The 19,333-nt window shown below is 34.9% G+C and overlaps 2 protein-coding genes across 2 annotated transcripts; one reads left to right on the top strand and one right to left on the bottom strand.

The window, feature by feature from the left end:
• Positions 1–83: 83 nt before the first annotated feature.
• Positions 84–7,709, bottom strand: LOC580992 (fumarate hydratase, mitochondrial). Its single transcript, XM_030999768.1, has 10 exons — positions 7,353–7,709; positions 6,775–6,900; positions 6,169–6,279; positions 5,513–5,689; positions 4,627–4,782; positions 4,009–4,120; positions 3,613–3,693; positions 3,047–3,250; positions 2,163–2,394; positions 84–1,649 (listed from the first exon to the last, which is right to left on the bottom strand). Exons 1-10 carry the CDS (start codon positions 7,458–7,460, stop codon positions 1,457–1,459), a joined length of 1,500 nt encoding a protein of 499 aa, XP_030855628.1. The 5' UTR covers positions 7,461–7,709; the 3' UTR covers positions 84–1,456.
• Positions 7,710–10,168: 2,459 nt separating this feature from the next.
• On the top strand, positions 10,169–17,759 carry LOC105443575 (transmembrane protein 179). Its single transcript, XM_030999237.1, has 5 exons — positions 10,169–10,417; positions 10,834–11,211; positions 11,844–11,972; positions 12,430–12,517; positions 14,057–17,759. Exons 2-5 carry the CDS (start codon positions 10,919–10,921, stop codon positions 14,207–14,209), a joined length of 663 nt encoding a protein of 220 aa, XP_030855097.1. The 5' UTR covers positions 10,169–10,417; positions 10,834–10,918; the 3' UTR covers positions 14,210–17,759.
• The last annotated feature ends 1,574 nt before the right edge of the window (positions 17,760–19,333 follow it).

Below are 19,333 nucleotides of genomic sequence, written 5' to 3'. Positions count from 1 at the left end.
GGTTATAGGCTTTATTCTTGTTTCCAAGAATAAGGATAAGAATAAACAAGCAATGGAAAGAAGTAGAAGACAAAAAAAAAAAGTTGTTTTCAATCACACATGTTATACATGTGACCGTGTATTTATTCAGCCCTTGATAGCGCAGCACATCCATGATTAAAAACTAAGCAAATAAACCTCTGAAATTTAATCACATATCAAAAAAGTATTTTAAATACCTATTTGTGACATGTCAAATATTAAAGGTTTCAAGTGATTGTGAATATGTCATTTTAACCTAGTCACTAACACTAATACAACCCTGTAGGTACACCCAAGCTAGCCCTCGCCCAAAACCTAACATAAACCCAATGACAACTCTAGACATACACCTTTGACAAAAAGAATGCCAGAGCAAAAGTCGGATCAGTGGAACTGAACCACATTTTCTCATTGTTATCACAATGTAAAATTTGTGTACACCTTGTATAATGCAACAAACTAACCCTTGCCCCTATATGGGCCAACCACGATTGTTAGACAAGCTGATAATTTCAGTTTGTACAAATCAGTTTCCAAATAGCTATAACTAATGTTCAAAATTTGAAATACATTTTTAAACTTTGATTTTTTTTTCTTCACAAATGGTATCTAGGAGATCATGATTTTCATGCTGGTCAATTGATGACACTTTTACAATGATCTATTTCAGTACAATACTACAAACCTCTACCAACTTATTAATAGTTCAAAAATATATAGGTCAAAGTTCAAAGTTCAAATATAATGTTCATGCTCATAGCTGTTTGACCGATCAAAGAAAGGAGACCTATCTACATTCTACAATACTGAATTTCATTCAGGAGGAACAAACAAATATTTTTCATACAAGAGCATGTTAGCAAGTAATTTTTAAATGTCAAGAAAAGTAAAAAATATACATCAAGACTCGGTACTCATTAAAGAGAATTTTGCTTCAGATGGTCTTATTGCACCAAAGAATGAAACCCATATTTCACAAGGTTTTGCTTAGAATGACCCCAAAACATGTGAATATTTACATAATACTTTCAAATACGGTAACTGAAGATTAAATCACGCTTTTTACTGTATTTAATGACAATTTGGTAAATTTCTTCTTTGATAAGTGGTCAATAGTGTTGGTAGCACACGTCGAAAATCAAATTTTCAAAAATATATTTGTGAAAATGTTGCATATTCATGTAATAAAGTGCCATCGCAGCATGGCTGTATAAAGTGTAAATGAATTTTGCTCATGATTCTGTAATGGATTTATCAAATTATTATTTTCTTTTTATAGATCTTGCACATAAAGCCTTCAACACAAAGTAAATATTAAGAAGCAATTTACAAATAATATGTTGTATTCCCTGATAAAAAATACATATTCACCCTTTTGCCTTACATTGTAAAGAGACAAGAATTTTTCATTTAAGGTAAGTTTGTCTTGTTGTCTTCATTTGGGACCTAGCATGAGTTCTGGGCGTACTATCTCATCAAACTTCTCCTCTGTAAGGTGACCCAATGAAACGGCTGCTTTCTTCAGCGTGATTCCTTCTCGATGAGCATACTTGGCAATCTGGGCAGCCTTGTCATACCCAATGTGCTGGTTTAGGGCAGTCACTAACATCAGTGATTCGTGAAGGTATCTACACATCAGCAAGAATAAATGGAGTAAGGTTTTATAAGCACAATTTGATAAATGTAGATGCTCCTTTTGAAAAATAACAAAATGTCAATCCATATAGTCTATACAAAATTTCAAATATGGTGATAAGTTTATGATGACTTCTAAAAAAATATAATCTATAATCTGCATAGGGGTCTTTATAAAATATCAAGAATGGTGTTCAGTTTGAAGAAGATTTGTGGTGTTTAAATAATTTTGACATTTGAACATTTCAAGAACATAATGGAATACCCGACTTCACAATATATTTCATCAGTTATCCACATCTCTGTTAAGAACAGCTGGAATGAGTTTTACGTTTAAAGACGAAGTAAGGATCCATCAATAGATATTTGCTAAAAATTAATTTCATTTTAAATGGAACATATCTTTTAAATGTTTTGTATAGTTGTGTCAAAGACAACAAACTAAACTCACTGTATAACCTCTTGACCTGAAGGATTACTTGAAATCAATACAAGTTGAAAATTACCTGTCAATAGTCTCTCTATTAGCTTGAATACCATTCACACAGTTCTTGGTGAAGGATGTACAGGAATCTCCCAGCAGCCTTACAGATTGCAGGACATTAGCCACCATCATGGGTTTGAATACGTTGAGTTCAAAATGGCCGTTGCTTCCTCCGATAGTCACTGCTGTCTGGTTGCCCATGACCTGAGCGGCTACCATGGTGATAGCTTCACACTGGGTGGGGTTTATTTTCCCTGAAATAACAAGTCAGAATACTCTATCATCGCCATAATACACAGTCAAACTGCTTTACAATAACCTTTATAGAAAGATCACCTCTATTTGTTTCACTTTAGAAGTTTTTATCATTGAATGTGTACTACATTAACCTGTATTTACAGGCCATCTGCTTAAGCATATCACTTTTCTTGTCTCCCTTGAGTGGTCTTTATTATACATGTACACAGGCTTCACTGGAATATGTGTCCATAGCAGTTAGGAAATTTCTCTTGCAATATTCATCTGACTTATTTAAAAAATAAAGGTTGTCCATTACCAAAGTCTCCTCTTCAAATTTTCTAATGGGATATCATTTTGATGACTGGTTTACTATTTACTTTGGTAGTCTAATCAGCATCACGGTTTTTGCCCTATTCAAAAGTCAAGTTTGTCTAAGCAATTGAAAATAAATGCCTTATAAAATAGCACTATAATAATACTGAACTAGTCCCATACCCCTTCCCTTCATGATGGGGTTATTGTATCAATAGTGGAGTATCACATGTTAAAGTTCAATATTTTGAAACTTAAATCACATCTAAACAGCATCACAAGTATGTGACCACTAATCTCTTTGAAGTGTTGTATCAATGAATCAAAATCATCTCCTGCGACAGTTCTACCAACCTGGCATAATGCTGCTTCCAGGTTCATTCTCTGGCAAGGTCAGCTCACCAAGACCGCATCTTGGCCCTGAACCCAAGAATCGGATGTCATTGGCTATCTTCATGATGCTACAGGCAACAACGTTGAGGGCGCCGTGCACTTCTATCAAGGCATCATGAGCAGCTAATGCCTCAAACTTATTAGGAGCAGTTGTGAAGGGGAGCCCTGGTAAAAAAATAAGTTCCAGTAACGAATTAAGTTGGACTGTTTACCTACATCTACAGGTTATACACCAACATCCTGAATAACATGCATATTTGATACATGTGTATTGTTACAGGTATGACATATTGTTTATAATATTACTTTGATACAACAGGATAAATCTGAGTCCAGATTGAATTTTTACTTTATATTCCACTATAAGCATTATCGCCAACACAGCCTACATAAATGTGCACACCTTGTTGTGGTTTTGTAGCTGTTGAATTACATTTACAATATTTTACTTCTTTCACATACAAAATTGACACATATTTCATCACACATAGACGGATATTGCTGGACAAAAACATGTCATTACTTACCAGTATAATCAGCTACTTTAGCTGCCACCTTTTCAGCAAATCCTATCCTAGTATTCAAACCGGTGCCCACCGCTGTTCCTCCTATTCAATAAAGAATAGAGGAGTTTATTATCATCTTTCAAAACTTTTTAATTATTATTGCTTAATTTGACGCTATTCAAGTTACTTCTGACAAACGACTTGATTGTTTTATTACTCAGGATATATCCCATAAAACCCCTGAAAATTCATGCTCCAATAATAACCAACTCTGCTCTCGTACATCTGTAAAACTTGCAGAGTGCAAAGAACTCAATCAATGAAATAGTAAAATATGAAGGAAATGTGAATTACATCAAACTTTGAAATTATGTGTTCAGTTACAATAAACAAAGTAGAAATGGGAGATATACTAACCAGCTGCTAATTCATAGAGTCTTGGTAGGGTTGAGTTAACTCTTTGGATACCATTCTCAATCTGTGTTCTGTAACCACTGAATTCTTGACCCAACGTCATTGGTGTTGCATCCTGGCAGTAAAATAAATTATATTGAATGACTGATCAAAATACATTCACATTAGTTCAGTGACACTACATGTAAATAAGCAAGATAGGAAATGTTCAATACAAAAAGATAAAAACTATGAACCGAATTCATTGTTACTAAGAGTTTAAAAAAATGTTAGTCATATATCCTGTTCTCTTTCTCTTCCTCTAGGTGCCAAAGGCTTCGGTAGTCAAGCTGTTTTCACAATTCTCTGTTACTAGCCTTCTTCAGCAGCTCTACCCCCTGTCAATACACTACTCTTACCTCAAGACACTTTTTTCATGCAATCCATCCAATAATATAACCTTCTCCTTCCTCTACCCATCTTCCCCTCAATCTTTCCTGTCAGTGCTGTCTACGCCTCCTTTACACTACACTTCCCAAATATCAATCAAATTACCCATGCATGGCTTTAAAAAAAAACAGCCTCAATACATCAGCTGGATATCAAATTCCATTGAGAAGAAAGCTTGTCTTCATAACCAACCTGTGTATGTGTCCTGCCAATCTTGATCACATCCTTGAATTCCTCTTCTTTGCTCCTCAATGCTTCTTTGAAGAGGCTGAGACCAGGCATCAGTCTCTGCTGTATCTCCAAGGCAACTGCTATGTGCATGGCAGTTGGGAATGTATCATTGGAGCTCTGTAGACATATGAGAATTGAATAGTCATAACAATATGGAGAATATATGTAATATAAGATTAGAGAGAGCATTAGTGAGGTATGAAGTTAATGTTTACTAACAAATTGAGATGACAGTTTTTTTTCTTTCAGAGTATTTGCCATCTGGTCATCTGAAAAAAATATGTGAAGTAAAGACTGGAAATCAGGGAATCAAATCTATCAGGTTTTGGTAGTACAAAAATATTTTGTTTACTATTTTCTGTATAATTAATCTACATAAACAAGCTATAATAATAATAATAATAATAATAGCCTAATAGTCCACTCCAAATTTTATTAAACCGAAACGGAAATTCTTTTTGCCCAATTGATCGTGAGCCCGGCAGCCACTGAGCAGCGCCAGATGGACATTGCTCTATCCCTTATTGTTGAACGCCAAACAAGGTAGCAACAACAAGGTAGCATAATAAATGTTTATAATTGTAATTTTGTAAATAGTGCATGTACAGTTACAACTTATCAAAGCACTCCCTAGAGTACTGGCTCGATTACATTTATCGGAGATAACTGCCATCCTGCACTAACAGTGCACATTCTCTACTACATTAGGAAGTACAAACACTTGTACAACAAACATATATGTAGTGGAATTTAGACCTGCTAAACAAAGCTGAAATTTTCTTGTATGAAATAGTGATAATAATTTTTAACTTGCACAGTGTATATAAATCATACTTGTCTAAATTACCTGGCTCTTATTGACATCATCATTAGGATGTATAGGGGTTTTACTTCCTAGTTCTCCTCCCATCATCATGATAGCTCTGTTACTGATGACTTCATTCACATTCATATTAGTCTGAGTACCAGACCCTGTTTGCCAAATCACCAAGGGGAAGTGATCATTCAGTTTGCCGTCAATCACCTGAAAATATGAAACAAAGCACAAGTATAATTGTCTTGGATTGTCTTGGAAATGTAATCTTTGGGCAGACTATTTCTTGCTTTTGCTTCTCCAAGCTTTTCCATTCCCTTTCGTCCACATTTAACATTAAATAACTAATTCATATAAGACTGGCCAAATCCTCTTATAGAGTGAATTCCGGGCTGTTGCTCAGCTATTTTTCACCAGCTGACATTACAACAAAAATGAAAACACTTCAATCCAATTGTCTCACTGTTCTCTTTCCCCATCCAATCCATGTTTTTCTTCCTTTTCCTTTCATTCTATTTTAAAATTGAAAGTATGCAATATACCGGTACATGCAGTGTTTGTTTAATGGTATTTGTTGACTTGTTTGTACAGTTGCCTACATGTACATTATTTTGCAAACCTGGTAAAATTTGATCTTTGGGTTTCTATAAGAATATGAGAATCAAAATATCAATGTGAACAATAATCACCTCATCTGCAGCTTTGGAAATATAGTTAGCCTTGTCCACATCCAAACCAAACTCAGTATTGACTTCAGCCGCACAACGTTTCAAGATCGCAAATGATCTTATAATAGGTATCTGAATGGAGAATATAGAATACAGTTACAGATATTGATTTTGGTAAATATGTAACACAAAAAGCACGTTTCCCTAGTATTTCTTCATGACATATAACTTTGAAAGTAATATTCCATTTAAATGTATTATTATTTACATCTTTGAAAATCAAATAAAGAAGCATTACATTACCTACACATAGTGTGCAAATGACTACCGGTACAACAAATATTATATTCTCTTTCTCTTACAAGGAGTTTGAAGAAAGAAAAAAGGTTTTTCCTTTAGAAAGCAACGATTCAGTCTGGAGTTCTGATTGTTTACAATAATCTTGTCCTGTTGAAATGAATTTCTGACACAGTCATTGTTTTGGAAGCAAATTGCATCATTATAACTATGGAAACCAAAATCAAAATCAAGTATAAGTAATAAACTGATATATCAAGTACACAAGAATATGATTGAGAGGAACAAATAATCCTGATTTGGGTGCGTAAAATTTAAAGAGATATTTACAGGCATCCTTTCTGTCTCACCACCGATGTCAAAATTGGCAAGTGAGCGTGCCGTCATCGCTCCATAGTACTTGTCTGCAGGCACCGATATGTCCCCAAAGGTATCCCTTTCCACTCTGTATTGGGCCTGTTTGAGAAAGAAACAAGATCATTGAGAAATTGATATCATCACCTAAACCATCGTCAGTTTTATTTTTCATATCCGGTAAACTCCTCAGTTGAATTGAAAAGAGTTCTTTTGGGGGCTTCTGATTGTGAATAGTCTTGCCTTTTACTTAAACCTAACTTAAGTTTGTTTTACCCGACTGCTAAGAAAGCATGTGTATGCTTACAATAAGCAATCAACCAGGGGACCAACAGCAAGACTTTGCAGACGCTTCGAACTACAGCCTGCCCCAGCGGCAAGCGGCGGCCCGCACCGGTCGGAGCGGCCTAGCCTCCCGCTGCTTGCTCCTACTCTACACACGAACGACGCGATGTCAATCAATGTTCACGTCCGTCGCGATTTCTTTTCTTTGTTCACGTTTCGCAAAGACGAGACTGGAACATTTCATAAAGATGAAAAATTAGTAAACTTACCATATTTCTGCACAGTATACCGGTACAATTAAGCAAATCTGATGAACGATAAATAATAAGGCTCTGAAGTAGCGTTCTACTCTTTCCCAGTCCTCTAACAAACTGCATGCTTCATGTAGCTAGCTATCGTGCGCGCTATAACCAGTACCAGGCCAGGCTGGGCTAGCTGGAGCTAAAATATAGCTGCGGCGCGCTGTGCTGGATGGGCGGGTTCCCGACCGTCCCGATCCCAGGAGCGTGGGGAGCATCGGATTCGAACTTGAACCCCAATAGTCCTGAAATATGCCTGCATGAACACACGGCCTAATCTAATCTGAAACCCAGACCAAGAAGTTATTAAAAAGTCACCTCCTTGCCCAGTCATAACATTTTTTTAAATTAATGAATAGAACGATAAGTAGATAGATGGATAGATAGATAGGTCTAGGGTGACCCATATATAGGCGCCGGAAGTTGGGGGAGGGGGCACTTGTGGGGGGGGGGGGGGGTGGTGGGGCAAAACGCATTTATGCCCCCCCCCCCAAAAAAAAAAAAAAACACAACAACAAACAAACAAACAAACAAACAAACAAACAAACAAACAAACGCCCCCTCAAAAAAAAGCAGTAAAGGAGTATAGATGGTTTGTATTTTCAACCCAAATGAACATAACAATAATAAAAACCTGAATTAAATCACATATAAAGTCCATTCAAAGAAAAGGAAAGTTAACAGGAATTAAATTTCCTAAACAGCCTGCATGCCACCTATATTAACAATGGAGGTTTTTAAAATAGCGATACGCGCATATCGTGGGAATATTGTGAGAGGATGGTAAAGCGTGTGTGTTTTTGTTATAGGGATGAGAAGACATGAGCCCCTGAAACGCTGGCTTATATACTGATGGGGGGGGGGGGTGGTGGTATTTCTCATTTGATACCAGTTATTTAGTTGCTGAAATGACATGATTTTCCGGTATTTTTTCTCATTTTTTTTGTATATAAGTCATACCTTTTCATGCGTTTGTTGGAAAATTATAAATTCCCAAATTTACAGTCGGGCGAAAAATATGCTTATTTAGAACCCTTCATGTCAGGGCCTGCAGAAACGGCTGGGGCTCTTGCCCCCTTCACTTTTTGAAAAACAGAGAAAAAGAAAGAAAGAGAGAGAGAGAGAAAAAAAATAAGTGACCTGCCAATGTCACAAAATGAGGTATCAAAATAATCTGGCGTAATTAAATACCTAAAACAACCGTGCTGCCGGGGGCTCTGCCCCCTGGACCCCACCAAGGACTCTAATGTGGGCCGCTGGATCGCTCATCTGACCGTCACATTGAAATACCTAAAACCCCTGAGCTTCCAGGGGCTCTGACCCTTGGACCCCACCAAGGGCCCTAAGGCGGGCCCTGGATGCTCATCTGACCGTAATCAAATACCTAAAACTAACCCCTGAGCTTCCGGGGCCTCTGCTCCCTGGACCACCGTTAGGCCTTAAAGAGGGCCCCTGGATGCTCATCTATCCATAATTAAATACCTAAAACCCCTGACCACCGGGGGCCCTTAGGCGGGCACCTGGATACTTATCTGACCGTAATAAAATACCTAAAACCCCTGAGCTTTCGGGGGCTCTCCTCCCTGGACCACATCAATGCCTAAAGAGGGTCCCTGGATGCTCATATAACCGTAAATACCTAAAACCCCTGAGCTTCCGGGGGCTCTGCCCCCTGGACTCTTTACCAATTAGTGACCTAACAGTGTCACAAATAAGGTATCTAAATATGCTTATCTGACCGTAATTGCCAATGCCTAAAAACCCTGAGTTTCCAGGGGCTCAGCCCCTTGCCCCCTCCCCCCTGCCGGGGCTTCCATATATCTCTCTTTCGTATACGTTTTTGCTCATTACGCCACTGCGAAGGTGAGCCTCCTGGAACGTTTGCCCCCCAACTGCTTCCGGCGCAATAAATGAGATAGATTGATAGATGATTTTTTTTTTTTTTTTTTAATCAGGTAAATAAAACATGAAAGAAATAAAGAAATTGACTTTTTGTTTAAAGCAAGAAAGATAAGATAAGATCAGACATTTTTTCTCCATCTTTCAACAACAAAAAGAAAAAAAAACAAAAAAACAAAGAAACTAAATCGGATACGCGGCGGATCCTGAACTGATCCACCACTCAACTAATAATAATAACCAACTATATTCTGTACAAATTTTTTATAATAAAATATGATGTATTCACCTAAAACGCATTTACTCAGCAGTCAGCATAATTACTGATCATCATAACATAATTGGCAGATAAAGTTTTGAAATTAGAGGAAATGGCCAGATAAACCTTCAAGGAGTGGCTTATATTTATTTATATGGTAATTTTGAATTACATATCTATGGCTGTTTTAAAAAAAAAATTAAAATCAGATATGTTTGTAACACCATCCCCAATATCCGTACACAAACCGCATCCCATGCATCGCATCCAAGGACGCATATTTATGCACACACCCCTTTCTTTTCCACCTACAAAATAACTCAGACCACTGAATTTTACACTCCCATCGGTATCATGAGATGGAGGCATTGCCAATTTAAAAGTAAAGTAATTCATTTTTATTTTTAAATATTATATATATAAATAATATCAAAAAGTAATTTTTAAATCAAATTAAAGATTTATTTTTTAATATACAGTTATTAAATAAATATTTTAAAACGTTTTAAGTATATTTAATTAGAAAATTAGCCACAATTTGATCAGTTCACCTAAAATAAACTACGTGGTATCAACCCGTCGTGCGGTCGAAGATAGTAGATAACTTTAGCATATTTCAGGTAGGCGTGATCACATGACTGGGCCATCGAAATCCTTGGTTTGAGTTCGTTGGATCTGGACTGGGCCGGGGAAATTGCAGTACATGTACACTGTGCAGCTACAGTACAGGCACAGTACAGGTGTACGTATGTGACCTAGCTACGCTGACGATTGACGTGCCATATATCAAACCACTGTAAACATTAATCAGATGATTAGTGTTAAAAGTGCTGTTGAGCTGACGTTTGGGCTGGACGTTAAGTAATATATATCAGAGGTAAATTGATTGTTGCATTATGTTATGATTATTCTAGACTGTATGATAATGATTACATGCATGCCTTGACATGTCAATTTTTTGTGAAATGTGAATCAACAAAATAGTCTCAAAACAAACTCGCGTCTCAGACTTTTCCTACTTGAGACTTGAAACAGAAATACTTTGCATGCATTGTGTAAACGGTTACAAACTTACAATGTCAATAATCAAATTAAGAATTACAGCCAAAAGTTTTACTATTTAAATGTTCTGTGTAACAGTTGATGGTAAAAGCTATGGAAGAGAAGAGGTCAAGTGAATTTGATGCCAGCCAGATAAGTCAATAGATCTAGTACTCCTCCCCTTAAAAATTAGATTTCTTAAAAAAAAATTAAAAAATGAAATGATTCTCTTCTCTTTGCTTGATTCCCTAGGACTTTTCTGAGGAGCCTCCTCTCTTCAGCCTGCAGGAGACAGGAGTCGTTTGTTGCTATTGAAAAACTCAATTGCTGACCGACCATGGGCCTTGGTAATATCCTCCTCCTCTCCCAGATCATTGGTTACATCTTCGGTGCCATCTTCTCTCTCTTCACTTTTCCACCCATCGCAGTCAGCCAGCAGCACTTTGATGATCACTGTATCCTATTCTCGACTGGCTACCTGAATAAAACCATTGGAGGTCGATATGTGGTGAATCAGTGGTCTCTAGGAAGCCAGTGTGGGTTCGCTATCTTTGTTGGAATTCAGCTGATGGGGATCTCTCTCTGGCAGAGTATTCGTCTTTCAATACACGCAATCAATGGCACTGACAGGTAAAACCTGTTGATAAGAATGTCCTCTCTTGGGGTCTTGGGTCCGGCTACCCAAGATTCAAATTAGTGCATAACACTCTCTAGGTCCTCATTCCAAGCACAGGGAACTTCAGAACAATGATACCATGGTACATTCCCCTAACAAGGCTCTTGCCAATGCCGTGGATAATGAAAATGTCTAGATGCACACATACTTGAAAATTTGCTTTTGTTCACCTTACTCTATTCCCCATGGAACACTGCAAGACCAGTTCATTCAGTTTGTACCAAGGGTAAATGAATTCATTCTAAATAATAATAATAATGGAATAATGGATGAAAAAATGGTCTTACTAGTTTGTGTATGATCAATGAACATGTCCACAAATTTGTTTCTTCAGTATGGAAATACTTTTAAAGACAGAGTAGTGGGCACGATCTATTTCATATTTGTTATTATTTATATATATTATTATTCATATTTATATTTATTATTCTATTTGCCAATCAAAATGCAAATCAGAAAAATACATTTGAACTTTTGAAGACATATCTATCATAAAGGACAGAAAAGGTTGACCAAATAACTCTGGCATAAATCATAATGGAAAGTGACACCTTGTCAAAAAAAATTCTCTCTAATTTCTTATCAGCTCTTTCCTGATGACCTGTATTACTTTATTGGTGAACCTTCTGATGAACATCATGCTGCTGGCTTCTGCCATCACTGTCACAGACGGATACAAAGTGTGGTGTGCAGCTATTCAGAAAGCTGGTGAAAGGTGAGTAGTTGAAGATTTTTTTTTTTTGACGACTCAATCTTTTTATCTTTTTTTAGGATGATGGAAAAAAAAGAAGAAAAAAAAGAATTTTCAGCTTTGTTGTTTTCATATTGCATTGGGATCCACTTGCAATGATAAAGATAAACCCATCAGATCCTATTTGATTTTGATATACCTCAGGGCTCAGGCTCATATTTTGCATAGACTCCAGGATGTGTTATCTTAGGCTGCCTATAAAGACCACATGTGTTTCTCCCTGAAGCCTACATTCAGCCCGACATTAAAATCTTTTAGCTCCATACCTAAGATTTTTTAATTTCCCCCTTTCCCATAACATGGATACCAGAGTGCTGCATGTGTGGCATCCATGAGTCTTCCATGTGGAACAGTTCTAGTTATCAGGTTATTTAATGTTAAATTCAGTCATAAGAGAATTTGCCTTTTCCTTTTCTTACAGCTGTGAATTTGCAGGATATGCCAATGAGTTCTTCGCTGATGGAAATATAAGCCCAGAAGGATTCAACATTGACTGGGGTATAGCGCAGGTAAGCTTTCAAAAAAGAAAAAACAAATCATTTATATTATCCATTGTTATTTGAATTTTATTTCATATTTCTATTAGTGATTTTATAGCATCTTGCACTTGCTGTGACAGTTTTCTTAAGATGCTTTTTTAAACAACAGTCATGCCAGGGAATTCTAACAGATACCAGGGATCCTCTGTATAAAAATCATAATAACCTGTCAGGCAAGTCAAATGAATTAATTCCTCTCAAGAATATTAAAGTGTACCAGAAAAAACACAATAAAAAACGATGTTTAGTTAGAATGTATAGAATCATCCCAAAAAAAAATGGGGAAAAAAAGAGACATTCTCAGAAATAAAAGAGTATGAAAAAATTAAGGATAATATAGAAAGATGCATACTGAGCTCAAGTCTGACTTGGGTTCCTAGTCTACTCAACAAGTCATTTTTCTGTTGACTGAGAGTATATTAAAACTGCGATATCTCTTTGTAATTTTATATATGAAACCCATATTTTGAATATAGTATAGTAACATGGTACCTCTTCCATCAAGAGCAAAACATATTTCGGTGATAGGTACACTTCAATTACCATTCTGATTTTTTTGACCGGTAATTTTAATATTTTGTAACAAAAGTCCTCATCACAGAGAATAGAGCACAATCCACGCACAATTTAGTTCTGTTTAAAGGTAAAGACCAGTTATAGTCATGCGATTGCATTGTGAAAGAAACGTTGTGGAATCGATCAGAAAAGGTTGATCATCTAGCATCTAGCATCTGCAAGGTTCTGGAATCATCAAAATGATAAGAAATTTGGCCCAATTTTCGTAAAGTTACAAGCACTATACACAGAAAGATGTATATGGGACTACCCTATATCTCTCACAGACCATGAGAGAAACAAATTTACCAAATATATGAATTAGTAGGCGGTTTCCCGGCAAATTTGTTATCATCATCTATTAGTCAAAACATATTCTTTCACATGATTGGTAATGAGAGCTTCCATTTCATTTTTTTAAATTGGGGCATTTCCAATACTGGTCTTTACCTTTAAATGTTTTATATTCAGACTGTTTTTTTTTTTTTCTAAAAGTTGAACATGCATTACATGGCAAACTTTGAGTAGAACTATTCCAACTTTCCATTCAGCCTTCTATAAAAAATAAATAAAAAAAATAAATAAATAATAGTATAGCAGATTTGTACCCAAACCCTACTGATTATGTTACATGGTAAGAACAGTGCACTAATCTGCCTACATGCATACTGTGCCAAAATATAAGGGAAAACTGTAATTCTGTGACATTGCACTGTGCACCATACAAAAGTCTAGGGAAAACAACAACATGTCGTTAGTAAGTCTGTTTAGAGCCAGAAAGGTATTAACTTGTCATTTTACAAACAGTTATTAGAGTTAATGCCCTTATGGCTCCAATCAGAAGTTGTATGTAATTCTGTGACTTCACATAAAGAATATACCGGTAGGTGTTATATTTGTCTTGTATTGATATGCCACTAACTAGAGGGCTTGATTTTCATTTCTATTCCTCAGTTTGGTTTGTGGACATCATGGATACTGTACACCATCCTCCTCATCTTCTCGCTCATCAAAATCTGCAAGCTTCACAAGCAAGAGAACATCCTACACAGTCTTACAAGAGAAAGACAAAGGCTATTGGGTCACTATGAACAACCAGATGTGTAATGCCTTTCAGCTCAACTCCCTCCCACAGAGGTTTGTTTTCTGTAACCATTGAAGTGCTTTGAATTTTTAAGAGAGGCTTTAAGAATACTCAGTTTCCATCACCTTTTGAATCACATTAAACTTCAGGTAATATAGGGTGTATCCAGTTTTCTTAAATCTGACTTGTTTTTGTAAGGTTGAACTCAATTTTGTAAAACGTTTTAGTACTAAAATATATATTGCATTTTTGTTGCATTTCAAAATATCAAACTATGAAGTAGATTCTAAACATGTTAACATGCCAGTTACGCATTATAAAAAATCAAACACAAAACAGATATTGCAGGTGTGTATCTGGTAAATATCTTTTAATTTTGTGCTTGTGTATTTTCAACTTTTATTAGAAAATGTTATGCACAATACAGGAACAAGGAAATCAGTGACTGTAAAAACCTCTAGATATCTGTTGCACTCATTTGATCTATGGAAGTTTATACTCTACCAGAATAGATGACATTACTGTTGTGATATCATAAATAACCTCTAGATATCTGTTGCACTCATTTGATCTTTAAAGGTTTATACTCCACCAGAATAGATGACATTACTGTTGTGATATCATAGTGGTACTATCAGGGATTTTATAATGGTGCAAAATCTGACTGTAGCTATATGTACCTTTTTGGTAATAGATCATTGTTGTGTTAAAACTCGCTATGCTCAAGCCTTGTTCACACTTGATTATTAAACTGCTTAATAAGAAAAAATAGCTCTGAAAAGACTGCCTAAAGAAAAATAAACGAAATAAAATTACTTTTAATATTTAAAGCATAGTGCATTTCATACTATCTGTATCTTGTTAGGCACAAATAGACAAGTATGCTGTTGCTCGCAGCTGTTTTTTAATTTTTTTTTAAAAACCACCATTTTCCATTCTTTTTCTATTTAAAATGGTTTACATTTTGCCATGGGATGGGAGCCTTTTTTGTTTATTGAGGAATTCCCACATGTATGAACAAAGTTTTAGCAAGTCTGAAATATTGAAGAAGGCATGATATGCACTTGATATGCTTTTTTTTCTTTTATACTGTTTTGCAAAATTTGTATTTTTTTTGTAGTCATAATTTTGTAATTTTTCTACTCAAAAGGTGTTCTATTTTTTTATGCTGTATTGTCATTAAATTTTTGGAAAATGTTGTTGTCAGTTGAAAACAATTTCAACCACTGATTTGTATTACAAGAGAAGTCTTAAAGTAATTCTTTGAGATCTAAGAAACCTATGAAAGTATAATGAAATACATGTCTTAATTTCTGCAAATTCTTTTGTGCACATTTGTTACATCAAAATATGAAAAAAAGGTGAGCGATATTTAAAGTATTAGACAGAAAATAGGACTGAAAGGCAGGCTTCATTCATAGTTAGAAATGTGTGTACCTTCATATTTCAAAACTTTTCAGGCTGAATATGTAGATAAGTCCAATTTAGTGGTATCTCTATTACCGGTACCTTGGAAATAATATATCATGTACACATAGGAAGAATATATATATTATTTAGTCTTGCCCTGTTTATGGACTTTGAATGTTCCTTTTGTAATTTGTTTGCAATTTTTTGTTGTTGTTTTGTTTGTTTGTTATTTAGGGATGAATGCATGTTATTACATATTACCTAAAGTCCTACTTTTTACCCAGTTAGATTCAAACAGTAACACTTATTGCATTATGTGATATATATATGTACATGAAAGACTATAATTGTATGGCAGAGTACTTTAGATTATTTAACATGTGTTCACACCCGCCAGTACTTAAGACATGGCTGATGATACTTGAAGGCAAGTTTAACAATTTAAACTTTTAATTTTAGTTGTAGATCTAAACACACTTTGATACATGTATATAATATTATTCATACTTGGTGTGCATGATTGATAGTTATCCTAGGTATTTACTAACTCATAATAAATGTACTACTTTGGGCCACTGAAGTTAATAAATTGATGCACGGTTGCCATTGTGGCTGAATTTTATGACAATAGTAAAGAATTATGCAAATTTCAATTCATGTTGAAACATTGATATTATCCTAGATATTTACTAACTCATAATAAATGTACTACTTTGGGCCACTGAAGTTAATAAACTGATACACGGTTGCCATTGTGGCTGAATTTTATGACATTAGTAAGGAATTATGCAAATTGCAATTCATGTAGAAACATTGATATTATCTACAGTAGGTCTTTAAACAAAATGGCTACTCCAAAACCAACCTGTTCATATCATCAATATTTTCTTCTATTTCAAGTGAGTAATATTCCCATATTCGAAGAGCAAAGATCATGGAAAAAATATTTTGTATTTTGTATTGAAAGATGCCTTTCTGCTTCATGTCATTATAACTTTACCCAGTACATGCCAATTATACATGAATATTGAATAACTTGTAAGTAAAGATTTAGAGGGTTAAGAGTATATAATTTCGATGTGTGTGCAATTTTAACAGCTTGAAAATCTCATGTTCCTTTTTCTGGCGGGAATTATCTATGGACAGATTAATATTTTCTAATAAAACTATCTAATTTCTTAGGTGAATATGGCCTGTATCCAGCCCTTAAATTGTAAAAAATCTATTGTATACCTATACAACTGTGCATGCACATAAAGCATTGTACTTTGTATTAGATTACTACAAATTTTAAGACTTTAAAGCAATGAAGAATTCAAGAGATACATCCCCCCACAACTTTGCTGATTTGAAAAATACATTAATATTAATGTAAAAGAGATAGGTATTTAAAGTGACTCTTGCCTTCAAACAATTCAAACTTATTACAAAGATAAAAAGGATTGATCAAGTATAATTTTTTTTTTGCTGTGAAGTGAAAATAAAAGTGATATTTTTTTCTACTAAAATCTCAAGATGTTCTTTAAAGAGAATGTTTTGTGATATATGTATGAGAAGAATAGCAAAATTACTATTATTCATCAGATAATTACAAGTGGTATCCCCATATACGAATACAAATTCTTATTTGTTTTAAAAGCTTGGAAAAAGGTTTACATAGGTGTGGTTTTGAAAGGTTTATCTAATAACATAAGGTTTTGTTTACATTCATTTTTTGTACTTATTGTTGTTTTCTTGTAGTACATGTGCTTAAAGAAAATCACTTTGTGGAAGCTTACCATAATTATCTACACATATTGCAACTTTACTGTTCAGCTATGAGTCCCTTTGTATTGAGATCTTGGTTTTATTTCAAAAGGTACCCGGAGATGAAGATACCACACAATGATGTACATTGGCTGTAGAACTTGATTTTTATTGTTTTATGCTTGAGAGGAAAGGTGTGTTCCTTCATCAAATACGCTATCAATTGTACTTATTGAGAACTGCTTAATAATGGTACTTATGCTTGTTTATAATCATGACCTTGCTGAAAGCACAATTACATGTAAAGTGGATGTGTCCACTGTAACTAGTTAAATTACAGGTTACTATTTGCTACTTCTATTGAAATATGTTTTATTACTGTATCATATATTTCTAATAAATTTTCTATTAACTAAATGCAAATTGTTTCTGTTCAATGATGTTGTTGACTGATGTGTTATACGCTTCTCTTTTAATTGTCATATTAAAGTATTAACATTCAATACTTCAAATAAACAGTACTTATATATTCTTGTATGACACAAAAACAAAGCCATACAATTCTATTATTATCTATTTTAGGCTGACTAGCGAAATAACAAATATGACATACCTCTGTAAATGTGTTTTGCACATTGGGTACAGTGACCGGTTGTATCAGCAGTTGAAGTTCCTGGATGACAGAGCAGTACGAAAACGTTATTGATCTGTCATCCGGGTACTGCGCTATTTTATTTATTGTACCACTTGGAAGCCTTATATAGATAATATTATATCCTGCATCAAAAATTTGTTGGCTTTTGATTGGTTGAGAGCTCGTCACATGACCAGAAATATTTGACCTATTTTTAGAAAATACTATATGAGAGTACTATTTTGGTTTACTATTTGGGAGTTGAAAATTATACTTATGCTTGTTTATAATCATGACCTTGCTGCACCCCTCAGCAAATAGTACTATTGGAGTCACCTCTTGCCCATAGTTTTAACCAGAACCTCTCAAGGCAATGTATATTTGTATAATATTTGATATTGAAAGCTATGATGAAATTTCATACAGACTGGATGTTGAAAATATTTAATAAAAGAAAAAAAAATCATTATTTCTCCACAAAATATAATGTTTGTTGGAAAATTCATTTTCATTTTTAAGTTATGCAGTTTTTAAAAACACACTCCGAAAAACACAGAAATACAAATTTATTTTTTTTCTTCTCATTTTTACATACTGACCTCATCTGTTTTGCCCCAAAGCATTCAATTAAATTAAATTCAATTCAAATACCTTCAATTTTTTACTCAATTAATAAGATATTTCTTTGATATTGGACCAATAGCTTCAGTCTCTTGTATTGTTGTTTCACTGAAACCATAGGCGTACTTGGCTCACCTGACAGCCTCTACATGGGAAGGTTAAAAATAAAAGTTTCAGGAAAGAATTCCTCATACCAGACGGGAAGTTCTGTCTACTTCGATATCAATTTTATCCATTTTGAAAATGGAATTATTCATTGCAAGGATGGCAAATAGTAGTGATGCTGACAAACAGGGACAATCTAGTAGGGACAAATCATGCACTGCATGATTTCGATGATGGAAACATAATTGGTAGATGTTCATAGTTTGAACACTACTTGTAGCTACTTGCGCCCTCTATTTAGCAAACAATGCCTAAGCGGTACCTGTTGGTCCCCCATGATCCCCTTTTTCATATGTTAATTGAGAGCTAATTTGATGAGATAACCACCTGTTAGTGACCACGAAGGGAGGGCTAATCCCTCCTGATGGCCAAACTAGTGCAGATACGCTTTTAAACTAAGGTCTACAAATTAGTCATAATCTATAAGTTTTATATTTATAATCTTTATGGTGGGGTATTTTAAAGTTGCTTCTTCTTTTCTTCTTCAAAAACAGGTGTAAAATAATCTCAAGTCATAATATGTACTGCACCTAGAAACAAAGTATTAGGCGCATTATAAATGTGAGCTTTT

Source organism: Strongylocentrotus purpuratus, unplaced genomic scaffold (genome assembly GCF_000002235.5).
Source record: "Strongylocentrotus purpuratus isolate Spur 01 unplaced genomic scaffold, Spur_5.0 spur5_scaffold_5, whole genome shotgun sequence".
Classification (NCBI taxonomy): domain Eukaryota; kingdom Metazoa; phylum Echinodermata; class Echinoidea; order Camarodonta; family Strongylocentrotidae; genus Strongylocentrotus; species Strongylocentrotus purpuratus.
The sequence above is the reverse complement of the archived record's forward strand: the minus strand, read 5'-3'. Positions and strand labels throughout refer to the sequence as shown.